This window comes from Eubalaena glacialis, chromosome 11 (genome assembly GCF_028564815.1).
Source record: "Eubalaena glacialis isolate mEubGla1 chromosome 11, mEubGla1.1.hap2.+ XY, whole genome shotgun sequence".
Taxonomy (NCBI): Eukaryota; Metazoa; Chordata; class Mammalia; order Artiodactyla; family Balaenidae; genus Eubalaena; species Eubalaena glacialis.
In genome coordinates, this window is record NC_083726.1 from 59,368,682 (window position 1) to 59,385,774 (window position 17,093).

The 17,093-nt window shown below is 48.8% G+C and overlaps 1 protein-coding gene across 2 annotated transcripts; it reads left to right on the forward strand.

Annotated features, from left to right (window-relative positions):
- Positions 1–2,582: 2,582 nt before the first annotated feature.
- DCTN2 (dynactin subunit 2) lies at positions 2,583–16,994 on the forward strand. Of its 2 annotated transcripts, XM_061204468.1 has the most exons (15): positions 2,583–2,767; positions 3,666–3,734; positions 11,940–12,036; positions 12,191–12,252; positions 12,585–12,683; positions 13,323–13,483; positions 13,671–13,821; positions 14,185–14,250; positions 14,466–14,504; positions 14,683–14,760; positions 14,850–14,921; positions 15,157–15,259; positions 15,376–15,467; positions 16,543–16,625; positions 16,834–16,994. In XM_061204468.1, the coding sequence occupies exons 1-15, from the start codon at positions 2,732–2,734 to the stop codon at positions 16,844–16,846; spliced, it is 1,221 nt and encodes a 406-aa protein (XP_061060451.1). In that variant the 5' UTR covers positions 2,583–2,731; the 3' UTR covers positions 16,847–16,994. The 2 variants fall into 2 exon arrangements, with proteins under 2 accessions (XP_061060451.1, XP_061060452.1); XM_061204469.1 differs by having other exon boundaries at positions 2,584–2,767; positions 16,543–16,994.
- Positions 16,995–17,093: the final 99 nt, after the last annotated feature.

Sequence of the window (17,093 nt, forward strand, 5' to 3'; positions counted from 1 at the left end):
CGCCCCTCGCGCTGCAGCGCGGCGCTGCGGGCCTGGGCGGGGCGGCGATGGAGGAGCGGGGCGGGGCTTCCTTCGCGGGTTGCTGCCACTCCGCGGAGCCCACCGCCGAACCGCGGCACCTCTGCTCTTTTCTCGCCTCCTCTCCCCACCCCTAACCCTCGGAGATTATCTGGTCCTCACCCCTTCCCCACCCCAGTCACTCACTGCGTCCCACCCCCTGCATCCCAGACCCGTCTGTCCCTCGCTCGGAAGGGCTGAGGGATCCGAGGTGGGCCTGTCTACTGTCCGGGGATGAGAGTCAATAGTGCTTACACCTCCTTTATTCCAAGGCATCCTTCACCCCCATCACAATCCTCTCTCCAAATTGGGAGCACACCTCTCCTCCCCTCTCCCCACAACCCTCGCAAAGATTCCCAGCCCACTCAGCCTTCAAGGGCAGCTGCCTGTACCCCTATGGAGGTGGGTGTCCAGGTCCCATTTTTTCAGAGAGGAGGGTCAAGGGAGGTCTGGCTCTTCCCTTCCCCTTCTACATCCAAAGGTGCACTCTACTCTCTCCCCAACATACACAATAGGTCCCCAGTTGGAAGGAAGAAAAACTCCTATTCTGGCCTATCAGAATTCAAAAGCAGGTAAAATTCTCATTTTTGCCTCATAGGTTGGGGCTGGGATGGAGGTGGGCAAGAGTAATTTTGCAAGAGAAAGGGAGTCAGAAAGCAGTGATGGAGGGGTGATGATGGCGATGGCGGTGGGTAAGGCCAGAGGGGCTTTGAGAAAGGACCTCTAGAGCAGACATCTGCATTTGGGCTTCAGGCAGGTTTAGGCACCTACGTGAGTGTGTTTCCTGTCTCAGTACTGTTGGACAGAGTCCCAACACCCCAGCCCCTTTCTCAGGCCCTTCTTCTGTTTCTCTCCCTTCCCTGGGGGAAAAAAAAAAAAAAAGAGCCAAGGCTAGAGATTCTGTGTCCTTCCTCCCCTCAGGTCAGACTCCTGCTGCAGCCCCTGGACAGAACCACCTAGAAACTGGCCAGATTGATTTTTCTCCACGTCACAGGGCCTCTGCTGGCCAACAGAGTTAGACTGCAGGAGTTGAGGCTCTAGGCCAAGGGGAGGAGCAGGGTGATGGGAGAAGAAGGGAGGAGGGGATGGAGGTTCTGCCTAGCAATTGCCTGGTAAGTGTCTAGGGTCACTTAAGATACTATGAGGCAAGGAGGAGAGAAAGATGGCCTGGCCAGACAAGACCTAACCACTTGGAAGGCAGCTGAAGGGGTCTCCAAGTTGGACATATACCCCTAACTCACCTTGAATCTTAAGGAAACTGAAGGAAAAGGGTTCAGCACAAGAAGCTGGATGGGAAGGCAGTAGGACTATGGAGAAAGAGGCTTGGGGAGGAGCCAGGAGAGGACACATAGAATGACAATGAGTTCCTATAAACTCAGAAATATAGGCATCTCTTCAGTCACTTGGTCTGGCACTGTTTCTAATTGTTGCAGCATCCTGCAAGCTCAGGAAATAGCCCAACCTCAGGCGCCCAAGGGTTCCAGGATGGCATCCTTAGTGAAGGAGTTTCAAAATGCTAGTCCATAGAGGGTCACTGGTCAGAGAAAAAAGTTCGTGTGTATGCATCCCTCCCCCCAAAAACCACCACACAATGTGGAATGTGGTAAGTTTTTTAATAAAGCTGGATTTGTTGTTTCAAAGGACTGTCTTTTATTCTGAGAGTACTGTATGTCCTTCCATACTTTTCTACTAAGTAATGATGGTAATAGTAGAGAGTAGGTTTTTTTTTTTTTAATGTACTTACTTGGCAAAATAAAAAGGTAGCAATACTATGCCTAGCTTCAAAAAGGTTTTTTGTTGTTTTAATTGTATTCAACTGTGAAATTCAAAAGTCTGAAAACCATTAGTGAAGGGATTAAGAGCGCAGAAGGTATTCAGACAGACATGGTGCTACCAAGTGCCTATTCTATTTGAGGTAGAATTGCCAGATTTGAAAAACAAAAACAGGAAGCCCAGTTAAATTTGAATTTCAGATGAAACACTAATAATTTGTGTGTCAGTATGTCCCATACCGTATGGTACTTACACTGAAAAGACTATTAGTTGTTTATCCGAAATTCACATTTAACTAGGTGCTCTGTATTTTACCTGACAGCCCTAACCTGAGAAGTTTACTTAACTTTCTCATTCCTAACATGACTAAATCTTTACTAAATTTTACTTGTTGTTATTGTTGTTTCGAAGCCCTGGCTGTGCCATAGCATGCCTAGTTGTGTTATTTTTACCTAGTTATTTAATTTCTGGGAGTCCAAATTTATTCATCTGAAAAACAGGAATTATAAAAGCTCTTTCACAGACTCGACGTAAAAACGAAAGAAAATAAGTCGTACGAAGTAACTCCCAAGGCGCGTTATTGTCCGTCACCCGCCCAAGCCGGATCGTCCAAGACTACATATCCCACAATCCTAGGCGGAGCTTCCCCGCCATTACGTCATTCCCAGGTCTCGTTCTCGCCAATCTCTGTCACTCCAGGGGTGTGGTAGCGGGTTGTTCTCGCGACTTTTGCTTCACCCGTCTCCTGTACTACTCCTGTCGCGAGACTTCCTACTCCTCCGCCTCCTCCGCCGCTCCCTTTGCGGCCGCCTTATTCTGGACCCGGACCCAGCCTCTCCCCTACCCGAACACCGGCCCCTCCGCCGAGGCCCCGGTCCCCCAACCCCGCCTCGCCGCCGCCATGGCGGACCCTAAATACGCCGATCTTCCCGGCATTGTGAGTACACGGCCGGCCCTGGCTCCCCAAGACCGCGCCCCCGACCTCCTAAGGACCCCCAACAGACAGCAACCCGTGACCCTTCCCGCCTGAAACCCCTCCTCCGCCCCGAGGGCTCCCGCCGCTAGCTCCCCGACCGGCCGCTGCACCCTCCGGACTCCTTCGACCCGACTGGGCCGGGCCGTGGGACGGCCTACAAGGCCCCTTTCCGGCAGTCGCCGGTTTCTCGGCTCAGAAATCATCTTCAGGCACTTATCACTGTGCTCGAATGCTTCTACCATCCGTGTCAACACCACCCGTGTCTCCCCAAATCTTCCCATGAGCCCCCCACCCCCTCCCGAGACACACATACCAGACCATTTGGTGATGGCCTTCACCCTGGCAAGAGTGAAGAGGTTACCGTGACAGAACCCCTCTTGTGCCAGATGGAGAGCTGTGTCCTCTGGGGAACCTCCTTCCCAAACCCCCGCACAGGCCGGCATGTACCCTCCCTTTGTGCTGCCCTGCCTGCATTTTCGGGGTGGGGGTTGGGATAGGACCTTGGGTACTAAGGTCCTGAGTCACTCTCAGCCCTTGTGCCAGGGTAGTGTGTACAGGGCCTAATGATAGCTCCTCTCCTCCTTCTGACATGAGTGCCGAGGACCCGCCCCCCTTCAGGTTCAGGGTAACATCTTTGTCATCACTTAACATTCACCATCAACCATCAGGTGTCCCCACTGTTATCCCCACTCCTCTGAGACATGGGAACTGACAGGCAGTTCACGGGGCAGGTGAAAGAAGGGGCAGAATCCTGGCGTCACAGCCTGCTTTCTCTGTTAACTTGTTCAAATGGAGTGGGGTCAGGAGTGCTGGTGGATGCTGGGTAGTGAGGTTGGGTGGTCACTGCTTCTACCTGCAGGCCAGGAACGAGCCAGATGTTTATGAAACCAGCGACCTGCCTGAGGATGATCAAGCGGAGTTTGATGCGGTAAGACTGTGTGCTGCCTCAGGACTCCTCTGGACTCTGACCTCTCTCCCCCAGGCAGGCCCTTTCCCTTTTCTGGCGAGCCACAGCAATAAGCGGGTATGCCAACCCAGCCTGGGTGGTATGTAGGTCGCAGGGCTTGCAAATGAGCAATGCCAGGAAGGAGAGTCAGGTCAGTGGAATTACAGCTAAGAGGACTGGTACTTGGGCCTTTTAAATAAAATTGAAATATCTTAAAACAGGTTGGGGGCTAGTGACTTAGGGCCCTGGGTGCTAGTCCATGGTAATGAATCATGAATCCTGAGCACTTACAAACTGCTTGAGGTTAAGACCTAGGCCTTCCATTTCATAAAATATATTGCTCAGTACATGTTTGTTAGTATCCTAACAAGAGCTAGACTTTGAAGTATAGAGGAATACTCTTTTATGTGAATATACAGTATCCATTGGGCAAGGAGCAGGAAAATGAATTCGAGATTTTGGAAAGATAAGGAACCTGGTTAGAGCAAAACAAATTTGAGGAAGCACATAAATCTTTCATATCAGCAGAGGAGAGGCCCTGGTAGCACTTTCAGATTCAAGAAGAACTCAAGAGGAAGGAATTAGCTATGGACACATTTTAACCATAAGGGAAACCACTTAGCATTATTTATTGAATGTGTTCATTCTCTGTTGATTTTTGTGCAATGCAGAGGAAGAAATGTCCCTGCCCTCAAAAACCACCTAGACTAATGGGGGAGTTAGGATACATGTAGGAAACATGAAAGAAAAAATTGAGTGAATGAAATCAACATAGTAAAAATTCTATATGTAAGTGCCAAGGGGAGCAAAGATCTGTTAGCATGCCTTATAGGATGTGTTTTAGGTTCTGTAATTTCCAAGGAGAGCTGGGCTAGGGTCACATTGATGGTGTGAGATCTCAATAAAGTTGTGACCAAGAGTCAGTGGGAACAGGCTAAGTATGTGTGTCTGTAAGTCCTGTGGCTATGTCTGTGGGGCTGGTTAGTTCTGGAGAATGCTGGTGGCTGGCTTATAATGTATGGCTTGGCGTACTCACTTATTCCTTATTTGATTTCCCCCATGTGGAAGTGGTTCCTACTTTGTGGGGAACACCTTCCCTGTCCCCTCTCAGAGTGGTGTGTTCCTTGTTGCTTGTGTACTTGCTGGCATGTCAGTTTGTCCCCCAAACTTGAGTATCTGGAGATAATGCGGATGTTGTCATTGCTCAGGACCTAGGTGTGGACCTGTCACTCTAAGAGGTATCTTATTAGGGAGCAGTCTCTGACCTCAAAGGGCAGGAGTATGTATACCGAGGACTCCATTCTACTACCATAGTTCAGAGACTGTTCCACTCTGGCCTAGGCCTCTGCCTATAAAATATCAAGCCTTCATGGTGAGATAATGAGTGGAACTTTGTCCCTTTGTCGCTGGCTGTGATACAGACAGGTAATATCATAGCAGTCCCCTTTCCAAACGAAAAAATACATTGTAATTTTCCTTTTGAAGTTATGGGCTATCTCTTAATAAAAACATGACCCTTAGCCCAGGCATGGAAGAGCTGAATGTGCAGCCCTGATTGGCTGTTTCTCCCTACTGAGCCTGAGCAGCCTATTTTAGTAGCATCTAGTGGGGTGGCTAATGGGGAGAGCACACCATAAGTGTTCATTTCCTGCAGCATGTAGCCCAGGATGCCAGTATAGAAGTATATAGGAACTGGATGGTAAATACAAGAGGAGCTAAGTTGCCTCCATCACCTAAGGCTCAGCTAAATGACTCTCCATCACTAGGGAGGAGTAAATGGGGTGGGGAGACCTTCAGCTACTTCAGGAGCCCTGGCGGGAGTGGGAGAGGCCTGAGATGTTTCCTGATGTCAGCTAATGTCTCTGGCCCCTGCATGTCCCTGTGGGCCTTAGGAGAGCAGCTTTCAGGAAGTCAGCTGAGTAATGGTTCTGCCACTGCTCTCAATACTGACGTATATGTGCAACTTGAGGAGCAGTGGGTTGTACTTAGACAATCCAGAAACCTCATTTCTGTGAGGCCTGGATTCTCACTAGCAGCCTGTCCCCTTCTCACTTACCTTCCCGAGACCTAGTACAGGTGACAGTGCATATCACCACTATTGTGGCTGAACCATGAGATTTCAATCACCTTCTTCACTCCTGGCAAGAGCATGTTCTGCCTTAGTTTCCAGATTATTTTCAACTTTAATTTTGTTAGTTTTTGAAGTAGGTAATATATGCACGTAGAACAAAAAGTGTCTCTTCCCACTGCTGCCTGCCACTGCTTAGTTCCATTCCCTGGAGACAACCAATATGACCGGCTTCGTATGGAACCTTTCAGGGCGGTCTCCAGATTTTTATTTAAAGAAATAGTCAAGGGGTATTGACCCTCACTGTCTTTTCACTTCCTTTCTCATTGCTCCACTGTGGAAGAAATTGGGCTGCTGAAGGAAATAATATCCTATAATAGCCCCTAAAGATTGTAATTGCTAGTTTAACTTAAACATAAAAGTTTGCGATTCCCATAGTGGGGAGGATGGGGGAGGAAAGTAGTAGAAGGTTTTATTTTTGGTAAACATGATCCTGATTTTCCTGCTATCCCTTCAAAACAATTTTAGCAGGAACTAAAATATTCTAAAGTGAATGGGCCAGAAAACCGCACAGTCTAGCTCTTTCCTCCTCAATCTAGGAGGCTCCCCTCTGCATTTCAGACACTCCTGGGTTGATTGGGGTGATGGGCTTTTTGGAAACTTTTCTTAAAATGTCTTGTCAGGAAAGCTAATTCCCAATTGGAATTTCTTGCCCCCTGGGCCCACAGCCTACCTTTGGGTCTGTGAGGCATTCTGCTCATGGCTTTTGAAATGCCGGAACAAGGGGAGTAAATTTAGAAAACTCACTAGAAATAGGATTTAGTTCCTCCCTTTATGCTGTAACTGTCCCTGATGCATGTGAAAGGGAAAAAGTGACCTAGCCTTAGTTTGGTGGGTCTGTGGCAGAGGCTTCAGTTCTCCAAAGGGTAGATAATGCTGAAAACTCCACCAGCCTGAGATGTGCAATAGTAGGTTCTTTTCTTTACAGTTTGGGATATCACAGAGTATGCTTGATTATGTTCATTGACTATTGGTGCACTTGAACTTATCTGAGTTTTTCCTAATGCTTCCCCCATCCTCCCTCCTCACCACCTTGCCTGGACACTAGTTTGCACAAGTAAGACCATTCGATGCTTCTTCTCTGCATGTTTTTTTCATTTGCCATCTCGCATGCAATGCTCTGTCACTGTGCTATTGTTGCAGCTAATCATTTTAAATTCTAATGCATCTCTAGCTGGGTCACTAAGGGGCCTGCTGGCCTCATGGTTAAAGATCCTTAATCAAGGTTTAGAAGCACAACTATGATTCATGGATCATTGTCTCTTCCCCTTGTGAGGTGTGCAGAATACAACTGTCCAATGGAGGATGGGATAGAAACATGGAGACTAAGAATGCTTCTGGACATGAGGCATTTAAGAGCTGGAGTTGGAAGGGGGTTGCCTTTCTCCTCCGCAGACTGAAATGGAGTTAAGAGAAAGGGAGTGACTTTTAACCATTCTGGACAAGGGTGGAGAACAAGGGGGACAGCAACAGTCCTCACTTCTTGGCTGTATGTGGATTGTACCTGGTAAAAACCTCATTTTAATATTCCCCTATGCTAAGCCTTTAGAGAAAGGTAAATGGGATAGGAAAGGGGTGTTATATGCATTTTTAGGGTACTAGCTTGGGTTCTTTGTGCTTTCGTGAGTCTTTCTGTTTCTGTACCCCTCCTTTAGAAATGGTTGGATGGTCAGCACTATGTTGGTCCATCCTGGACAGTTTTATTCTACAGCACTATCCATCTTCCTTGTCATCATGGTTCCGAAGTGCCCCTGGCTGCGGTGTTGGCACAGAGCCTGACAGGCTCAGAGAGCAGCAGTGACCTCTTCCCGTGTCTGATCTGGAACCTCAGGTCTTGCCCTCTGAGGCATAGCCACTTAGCCAAACAACCCTGGGGCGTCTGGGAGGTTATTAGTGAGAGGGACTGGGAGTCCTGTACCAGGTAAACTGGTACCTGGGATCAGGGCACTTAGAATTTTCTAATCAAGTTGGCTGGTGTAATAGGTTCCCATGGTGACTATTACTACTCCAGGTTACAGAAATTATCCCTAAAATCTCATTTCCCAACCCATGCATAGGTCAGACCTGGAGGTGGTATATACTATTTACAAACAAATATACCACTTTTTCTTTTTTTGATTTTCTTTCCTCCCCCATTCTGCTTGTTCCTCATGATTTGAACTTGAACTTATGGCCCATTGTCCTCTCTTTTTCCTTGAGTTTTTCTCAAGCTGGTTTTAGCTTGGTGAGGCAAGTAAGAGAAAGGTATAGTGTGTGTGCCTCCCCTTGTGTGTTTGCATGTGTGCACCTGTGAGTGCTTACACCCACTCTGCAGAGACATCCCAGCCTAGACCACAGGACATGGATCCACCTCTACCCTGAGCTGAAAGAGGAGTCTCGGCTGGGCTGGACTCTGGCATGAGACAGGGGAATGGTGAGGTTGAAGTTCAGATGTATCTAGCTGAAATCTCTGGGGCAGGATGCAGTTGTTTTTGTCCCATCATGTGTTTTCATATACGTATAACCATCCTCGACTTCCCACACTTCTGTCTACCCATCAGTAGAGTTCCTGGAAAGGCAGTGCATACAGCTGGATTTCCTCTCCTGGCAGTTCTTTACCGGTCTTGCCTGGAAGTGGAGCCTTGTCTACGTGGCCTGGACTAAAATACAGCCTCTTTGAGATACTCTCACCTTTCCCCCTTGTGTACCCTCCAACCCCTGTGAACCTTGTGAACAGAGGGTTGAAGAAATATGTTCTGCACATGTCTGGTAGCTGTGAATCTTGGTGTCTTTTGGACTTTTTGTGCTAGCACATCATGGCAGAATTGCTCTGGATCCCTCAGAGCTGTAGGGTGAGCTCCCAGCCACTCAAGATGGATGTAAACACACCAGACTACACGAGGGACCAGGATTTGCCCTGCCTCTCCTCTGGCAACAGAGAATGAGGATGGGGCTTCAATTAGGTACTTCGTATTTCCTTAAACTCACCATCTGTACCTGACATATTTTGTTCTGCTTAACATAAAGTCATATCAAACCACCCACATGAGCACCCTCATTATGACTGATTCTGCCATCCAGATGCCTAATTCTTCAAAACTAGAGAAACCGAGAGATAAGAAGACTTGAGCCATGACTCCCCCTTGAGAATCATGGACCTTCAATCAGCTACAGGTTCTCAGAATATCTTTACAGCCTCTGCTTCACATTCTGCCATTTCTACAGCTTCCCCTCCATCTCAGCCTTCTCTCCCCCCACTTTCCTCTTCCATGCCACCAGCTTGCAACATCTAACTACTCGTTCTCAGATGATCCTGAATTGCTGCTGTTAATGGCAAAGCTTCATGACATCGTCACCACCAGAGAGGAAAGGGTCCCAAGCTCTTCTTTCTCTTGGGGTATGTGGTGACCCCAGCTGAAATTTCTTGGCCCCAAAATTTTGCTAGGCTCCCCTGGGCCCTGTGGTGCAGTATGTTTGAAGACTATCATGTAGTGCATGTGACAATTTGCTAATAACAATTTTGTCTTTTTTTTCCCTCCCTCACCCCCATTTCCCCACTCCCTTTCCTTTTAACTCTTTTGATTTTCTCACCTCTGGGGAAACCACAAGGAGCTGGTAAGAAGCCTGACCTTTCATGTGCTTTTTAACGGGGTGTGCTATGATGGGCAGTTGTTTCTCTGTCCTTTTATCTCTACTAGATCTTTTGTCCCTCTATTCAGCCCCAGCCCCAGCTGACCTTTTCCCATCTCACGAATCACTGTAATGACACTACCTCCAGCCCATGCCCCCAGATCTCCGAGTCACTGGCGGAGTAGGTGCCACCGGAGGGCTAAAGTATGCTGTCGACCTGAGTCTCCGGGGCCATACCCTCGGAGAGGCTCCAAGAGGATGCCAGCGTCGGGCAGCCCTTCTGACTCAGGACGTGCTCCTGCAGCAGGAATAGTGAGATGAAAGCACTGACCATCCCTGCTACCATCCCAGAACCTCTGAGACTCACGCTCTGTTTGTTGACCCTTTCTTATTCCACACCTTCCCTATTTAGGAAAGTAAATAAGAAAGTAGGTTCTCATCTGCATAGTGCCTGGCTTATAATAAGGGCTTAACAAAATGGTAACTGTGATTAATTTCTTTCCTTGGTCTGTAGACTATGCCTCCCAAAGAGGTGTTTTTTTCTACCTCATTGGCCTTGATCAGGGCACTCACAGGAGGAGAGGCATATTCTTGAGGGGGAACTTGAGAGAGGGTGATGTTCTTTCCTGAACATGAGTCCTTCTCAGACAAACACTTTTTGGAGGCCAGAGACCACACAATTATTTGGCCAGTGTGTGCTCTGGCCATAACATTTCAGAGAAAAGGAAGGAGAGAATAATTTGGGACTCAGTTGTTTCTTCCCCTAGGCACTTGCATATGGGACATTGAACCCTTTTATTTTCCCTTAATCTTTAGCTCTTGCCCCTCTGCCTAGCACTTCCCTGAAGAAGAGGTAAAGGTCGAAGTTGATATTTTCTCCTTACCCCCCTCCTCCCTTATTTATAAAGCTGCCACTCACACTGGTTCCTTCTGTAACAGCAGAGCAGAGATGAAGGACGGAGCTTGTGTCTGCTGCTCTTTCTCCATGTGTCTCCATCATAACCGCTCCCCCACCAATCAACCCCTACTACACACACGCAGACAGAGACTCTCAGTCGTGGATACATATTAGAATGACCTGGGTAGCTTTTAAACTGGCCTACTACCCTGGCCCTACCCCAGAACAATTAAATCAGAATCTACAGAGGTGAACCCAGGCCTCTCCCCCGCCCCCCCCCCCTTTTCTAAGTGATTCTGTTGTGCAGCCAGGGTTGAGAATCATTGCTCTGGCTAAAGGAAGGAAGACTCTCTTTGCCTTCCTCCTGTGGAAGGTGGAGATGTCCACCCCAACAGATAGAGGATTCCTGGCCTCCTTCCGCTTCCTTCAGTAACGTAATGAGACCTGTCGGACTGCTGACAATTGAAGGAGAGACATGCAGTCTGGAGGGCGTGGTCTTGGTGTAGTTATTAGAATCTACAGCTAATAGATATCTAGTAAGGAGGGAACCTTTCTGCCTCAATTTCTAGGGTGAAATCTCTTTCACTTTCTTTACCATGTCCCCTCTTTATGGAAGAGCTTCAGTGCTTGAGAAACAGCAGAGGGGTCAGGGAGAAGAGGCAGGTACTGCAGCTTCTCCGAAAAGATCCTGGGCTATCTCCATTTCAGGATTTACACGTGGCCTTTGCCCATGGGTACTCTTGGCAAACAGATACAGCTTATGCTTGTTGCTTCTAAGATGTCCCCTAAAAAATAATACAGCAAGGAACTTCCCTGGCACTCCAGTGGTTAAGACTCCACGCTTCCAGTGCAGGGGACGTGGGTTCGATCCCTGGTTGGGGAACTAAGATCCCATGTGCCGCGTGGCGCGGCCAAAAAATTAAAAAGCATTTGCCTCTTGTCTGTATCCCCTAAATTCCCTGACTTCACGGCAGCCTGGAAACAAGGCTTCTGGTCAGGCCTTCTGCCAACCTTCCCTTTGTATCTAAGAGCTGGTATCTTCCCTTCAGCAGCTATGAAAGTCCTGATATTCACTCTCAGAGTTAGTAGCTTGATTGTCTCCTCTTTCCCTCCAGCAAGGATGGGAAGTTAGCTTGAAAATAGACTTCCTCAGCAGCAAGGAAATTTACTTTTAGGAGGGGGAGGTTAAAAGAAGTCAAGTTGATTTCTTGCCCTGAATGCATGGTGTGTGCCAGATAACTGGGAGGGCCCAGTTGGATTGGGGAAGGGGAGGGGATAGGGAGGCTTATGTACAGAATGGGCGGGGAGGTTATGCTGCCTCTGTTCCCAGTTGAATCAGGGTGTTAATATTTATACAACTGAGACTCCAAATTTACCAGGAAGCTTTCATTTCCTAGGTTGAACCTGGGTCTGTAGCTTGGAATGGAGCCGCCCTTCTTTCCCCTTGGGAAAGTACGGCCCAGTCTCCCAATGGTTTGGGGATTTTGTGGGGTCGGGGAAGTTTGAGGGTGGGAATGAGTCTGCCCCTGGTCTGAACTACCTGTTCCTGCAGGAGGAGCTGACGAGTACAAGTGTGGAGCACATCATTGTCAATCCCAATGCTGCCTATGACAAGTTCAAAGACAAGAGAGTGGGAACAAAGGGACTTGGTGAGACCCGGTTGGAAATTGGATGGGGAAGCCTGACCTCAGGCCTTACTGACTTTTGCTTTGGGCTGTCTTATGGAAGCCCTCACCGTCATCTGAGACCATGACTGCCGTGGGTCTTGATCAGGCCCTCAATTCCATCTTCTTTTCTTGGCAGATTTCTCAGATCGAATTGGAAAAACCAAAAGAACGGGATATGAATCTGGAGAATATGAGATGGTTTGTTGTGTGTGTGTTGATGGGAATGGTGCAGCAGTCCTATCCAGCGGGCATTTAAGAGAGAGATCAAGGGACATAGTTGGGATTCCAAGTTTCTCTCTGGTTGGGGGCCCTGAGGAACCCAGCAGGATGCAGTTGAGGATGCTTTGTCCCCCTGCTGTTTGCTCTGGAGAGTCTCCAGGCCTCCAGCTATCTCCAGTTCTCCTGTAGTAGGATGATGTGGATTCTGAGTTGGGTATGATACACTTACAAACTAGGCTTGGGGTTTGGACAAATTCTTGAGGTTCCCTCTACTGGGAGGTGTAACATCACCATCTGTGCTTGCTCTCTAGCTTGGAGAGGGTCTGGGAGTGAAGGAGACACCCCAGCAAAAGTACCAGAGACTGCTGCATGAGGTCCAAGAGCTGACGACTGAAGTTGAGAAAATCAAGGTAACTATAAACTCTCTTCTCCCCTCTCTGCTATGACTTACATAGCAGAGGAAGACCTCCCAGCAGGAGGAGAAAGCTTCCCTAAGCTCCTGGATAAGGGGGCTGAGGTTTTCAGAGTTTAGAAATGCACATGAATTTATATTCAGTGCTATAGGTGGGTAAGGACCATCCCAGTGACTTTCAGCCACAGCTATTTTTTTTTTTTATAAATTTATTTTTATTTATTTTTGGCCGCGTTGGGTCTTCGTTGCTGCACACAGGCTTCCTCTAGTTGCAGCAAGCGGGGGCTACTCTTCGTTGCGGTGCGCAGGCTTCTCATTGCAGTGGCTTCTCTGTTTCGGAGCATGGGCTCTAGGCACCCGGGCTTCAGTAGTTGTGGCACACGGGCTCAGTAGTTGTGGCTCGTGGTCTCTAGAGCACAGGCTCAGTAGTTGTGACACATGGGCTTAGTTGCTCCGCGACATGTGGGATCTTCCTGGACCAGGGCTCGAACCTGGATCCCCTGCATTGGCAGGCGGATTCTTAACCACTGCACCACCAGGGGAATCCTCAGCCACAGCTATTTTTAAGGGTCTTGATCTATTTTTTTTCCTTGACTCACTCTTGCCACCCCTCACCGTCTGTTTGTTTTCATACCAGACAACAGTGAAGGAGTCAGCCACTGAGGAGAAGCTGACCCCCGTGGTGCTGGCTAAACAGCTGGCAGCCCTGAAGCAGCAGCTGGTTGCTTCCCATCTGGAGAAGCTGCTGGGACCAGATGCCGCAATCAACCTTACTGACCCCGATGGAGCTCTGGCTAAGTGGGTGCCAGACTTCGTTGGGAAATCATTGGTGACTGGGGTGTAGAGGGACTCAGCCAGGTACTGACAGGGATACGAAGGGGAGAAGTGGCCTACCTGTTCCTTAATGCTGTGAGGCAGAAATGAGAGTGACTGGGCTGACCCACATCCTTCAAGTCATGATATTATTTCTGGTTTCCTGACCCAGGCGCCTACTGCTGCAGCTGGAAGCAACAAAGAACAGCAAAGGGACTGGTTCAGGGGGAAAGACCACCAGTGGGACACCCCCAGATAGCAACCTTGTCACTTATGAATTACATTCTCGGCCTGAGCAGGACAAGTTCTCTCAAGCTGCCAAAGTATGTATGTATGTATGTGTGTGTGTATGTATGTATGTATGTATGTAATGTTGGTTGAGGGGCCAGGGGAGATGTGGCTCTAGAGACTTTCCTGTCTCCCTCCAAGGGATCACATCTGGGGAGAGGGTGTTGGGAATGCTTGATTCCTCTTGATGTCTCATTCTCCATGTTTGCCTCACCATCTACTTTCAGTGAAGACTTTAAGATTGTGACTAGGGATGTGTTCCAGGGAAAGAAGTCCCTTGGCAGAGCGGTGGGGAGAGGGTAGGGGAGTGGTAAGCAGACAAGCAAAGAGCAGGATCTTACCTCCCACTGCAGCAGCAGGGAGGTGGATGGCAAATCTCCCCGCCTTCCTCCCCCTAGGTGGCAGAACTCGAGAAGCGCCTGGCAGAGCTGGAAGCAGCTGTACGCTGTGATCAGGATGCTCAGGTCAGGTGCTCTCCTATACTTAGTCCAACCCGCATATCCTGCACCCTGAGCCCTGAGGTCCACAGCATTCCACAGAATCCTGGGAGGAGTCAGGAAAGGGCTCCAGTTACAGGATCAGCCAGGGGTTGCCCGCTAGAACCAGAAAGGATGGGAGAAGGTGGTAACCACATGGAGAGATAAGAACCACTGACTTCTTTCCTCCTTTTCCCCATCAGAATCCCCTTTCTGCAGGTCTGCAGGGAGCCTGCCTTATGGTGAGTATAAAAGGAACTGGAGTGTTTGGATTACAGAGGGGATATCGGGATTGGGTTTGCTTGGAACATTGGTTTTGGATCTGTAGCTATTTATTAATTACCTCCAGTGGAATATGGGGTGGCCTTTTCTAGTCTGATTCTTCCCCTTCATGAAGCTTGTCCTAATCCCCGCCCCCAGGAGACTGTAGAGCTGTTGCAAGCAAAGGTGAGCGCCCTGGACCTTGCAGTTCTGGACCAAGTGGAGGCTCGTCTACAGGTATTAAGTGGGGGGCAAATTGGATTACAGGTAGCTTGGGACTCTGGAAGCCCTAGATGCCCTATCAACCTTAAAATCTGTGCTTTCAGAGTGTCCTGGGAAAAGTGAATGAGATTGCCAAGCATAAAGCTTCTGTAGAGGATGCAGATGCACAAAGCAAGGTCAGGAAGTTACCTTTCCTCCATCTTCATACCCTTTCCTGCTCCCTTATGTACTCTTCTGGTGGTTAAGAGCAAAGCATGAGAGCACTGAATCCTCAGGTCCCTGTCTTCTAAGCTCTTAATAGCTGAGAAAAGGCAGTGCTTCCCTCTTGCCCCACCAAGTTGACCTTTCCCACCCTAGTGAAGTGGTCAGTGTGTACTTCGCTGAAGGTTGGCCACTGTTTTGTCCCTCCAGGTGCACCAGCTGTATGAAACCATACAGCGCTGGAGCCCCCTCGCCTCCACCCTTCCTGAGCTGGTGCAGAGACTTGTCACCATGAGGCAGCTGCATGAACAAGGTGGGAGGCCAGCTGCCAGGGGTGCTAAGAGGAATTAGAAAGTGGGCAGCTTTTGTTCCCTTCCCTCTGGTCTTGGATTCTAACGCCACACATACCGTTCTGACCTTCTTTCATAGCCGTGCAGTTTGGTCAGCTTCTGACACACTTGGATACCACACAGCAGATGATCGCTTGTTCCCTCAAGGACAGCGCCACCCTCTTGACCCAGGTGTGTGCCCCTTTATTGGTCGGCTACTTCCCTTCCCCAGCACACACAGGCTAGGTTCTCCAGCTTCATCTCCATAGCGTTCTGCCTTAGCCCATTTGGTGGCATGGTGGTATGGCAGGGGCTTGGTTTGAGTCTCCATACTGTTTCTCAGTGGTTGTGGGACGCTTGACAACTTATTTTATCTATGAACCTCCATCTTACCATCTGGAAAATTATACCTGCCTCAGAGTTGTATGGATTAGGTGAAATAATGAGTGAATTGTTAAGAGTTCAGTAAACCTCAGTTTTTCCTGTAAAACCTACCCGTTCACTCTGTAGTCACAGCTTAGTTTTACCCTCCCTGGGTCCTCAACCAGACGCTCCTGAGCACAGCATGTCGGATGGAACATGGGCTTTGAAGTCAGGAGCTGGGCTCCCACCTGCTTCTGCCACTTCCTTCCTGATGCTGGGCAGTGAGCCTCGCCTCTTCCTTCATTCTCTTAGCAGTGCCCAGCACATAGCAAGTCCTCGGCTTCTGTTGGGGGCACTGTTCTCAGAGCTGGGAGAAGCACTAAAGTTGTCTTATATCACAGGACCATCAGGATAAATTAAAGTGCTTGGTATATGTTCTTCCTCCAGAGCAGTTTTCTAAAACTGGACCTGTGAAACCCTCATGTCAACAGTCTTACTTGTTCCTCATTACATAAAACAGATAAAAGAGCTGTTCTGGTTAAAGTCAGGACGGGAATTCTTAAGAAGCCTGCGTGCTTGGCAGACCCTGTGCTAGGTCCACGGTATTCCAGGGTAGCCTGGAAACTGGTGCAATAACCTTCCCACTCTGGGGCCCATCAACTTGTTTCCATTTCTTTTTTCTTTTTTTTAATTTGGCCACACCGCGCGGCTTGTGGGATCTTAGTTCCCCAACCAGGGATCAAACCGGGGCCCCGGCAGTGAAAGGGCTGAGTCCTAATCACTGGACCACAAGGGAATTCCCCTCCATTTCTTTTTTGTCTTCTGTAAGAGAATTTATTCAGGTCCTCATTCAGGTAAGCACCCGAACCTGACAAAGAGTAAAACAGCTCTTGTCACTTTCTAGGTGCAGACAACGATGCGTGAAAACCTATCCACAGTTGAGCGGAACTTTGCCAACATTGATGAACGGATGAAGAAACTGGGAAAGTGAGCACCTTTGGGAGATGGAGAACAGGGGTAATCCCTACCCCTTTGAACTCCGTTAACACCTTACACAGGGTTTCCCCTTCATCATAACTCTCACATCCCATCTGACACTGGGGGCGGCAAGGGGTTCTTCTTGCATGTGGGGCTTACACCCCTCCTCTGAAGAGTAGTGGAACCTGGGGGATATTAGATGGTGGTCTCCCCTCAGGCCACGGGGATGAGGACGTGGGCCCAGCCACATGCCAGCTCCTGTCCAATACTGCTTTGCCTGGTGTGGGGAAGGATTGGATCCTGTCCTCCAGCACAGCTTCTGTGACTGATTGTAATACTGTACAACTGTTTCTAACCATTAAATGCTGTTGTACTCTGTGTGGCCTCTGCTGTTTCCTGGGGAAGAGGCAGCACTAGGGAGATAGATAGACATTCACAGTGTAATAGACAGTCTAAGCCACTCTCTACTATAAGAGA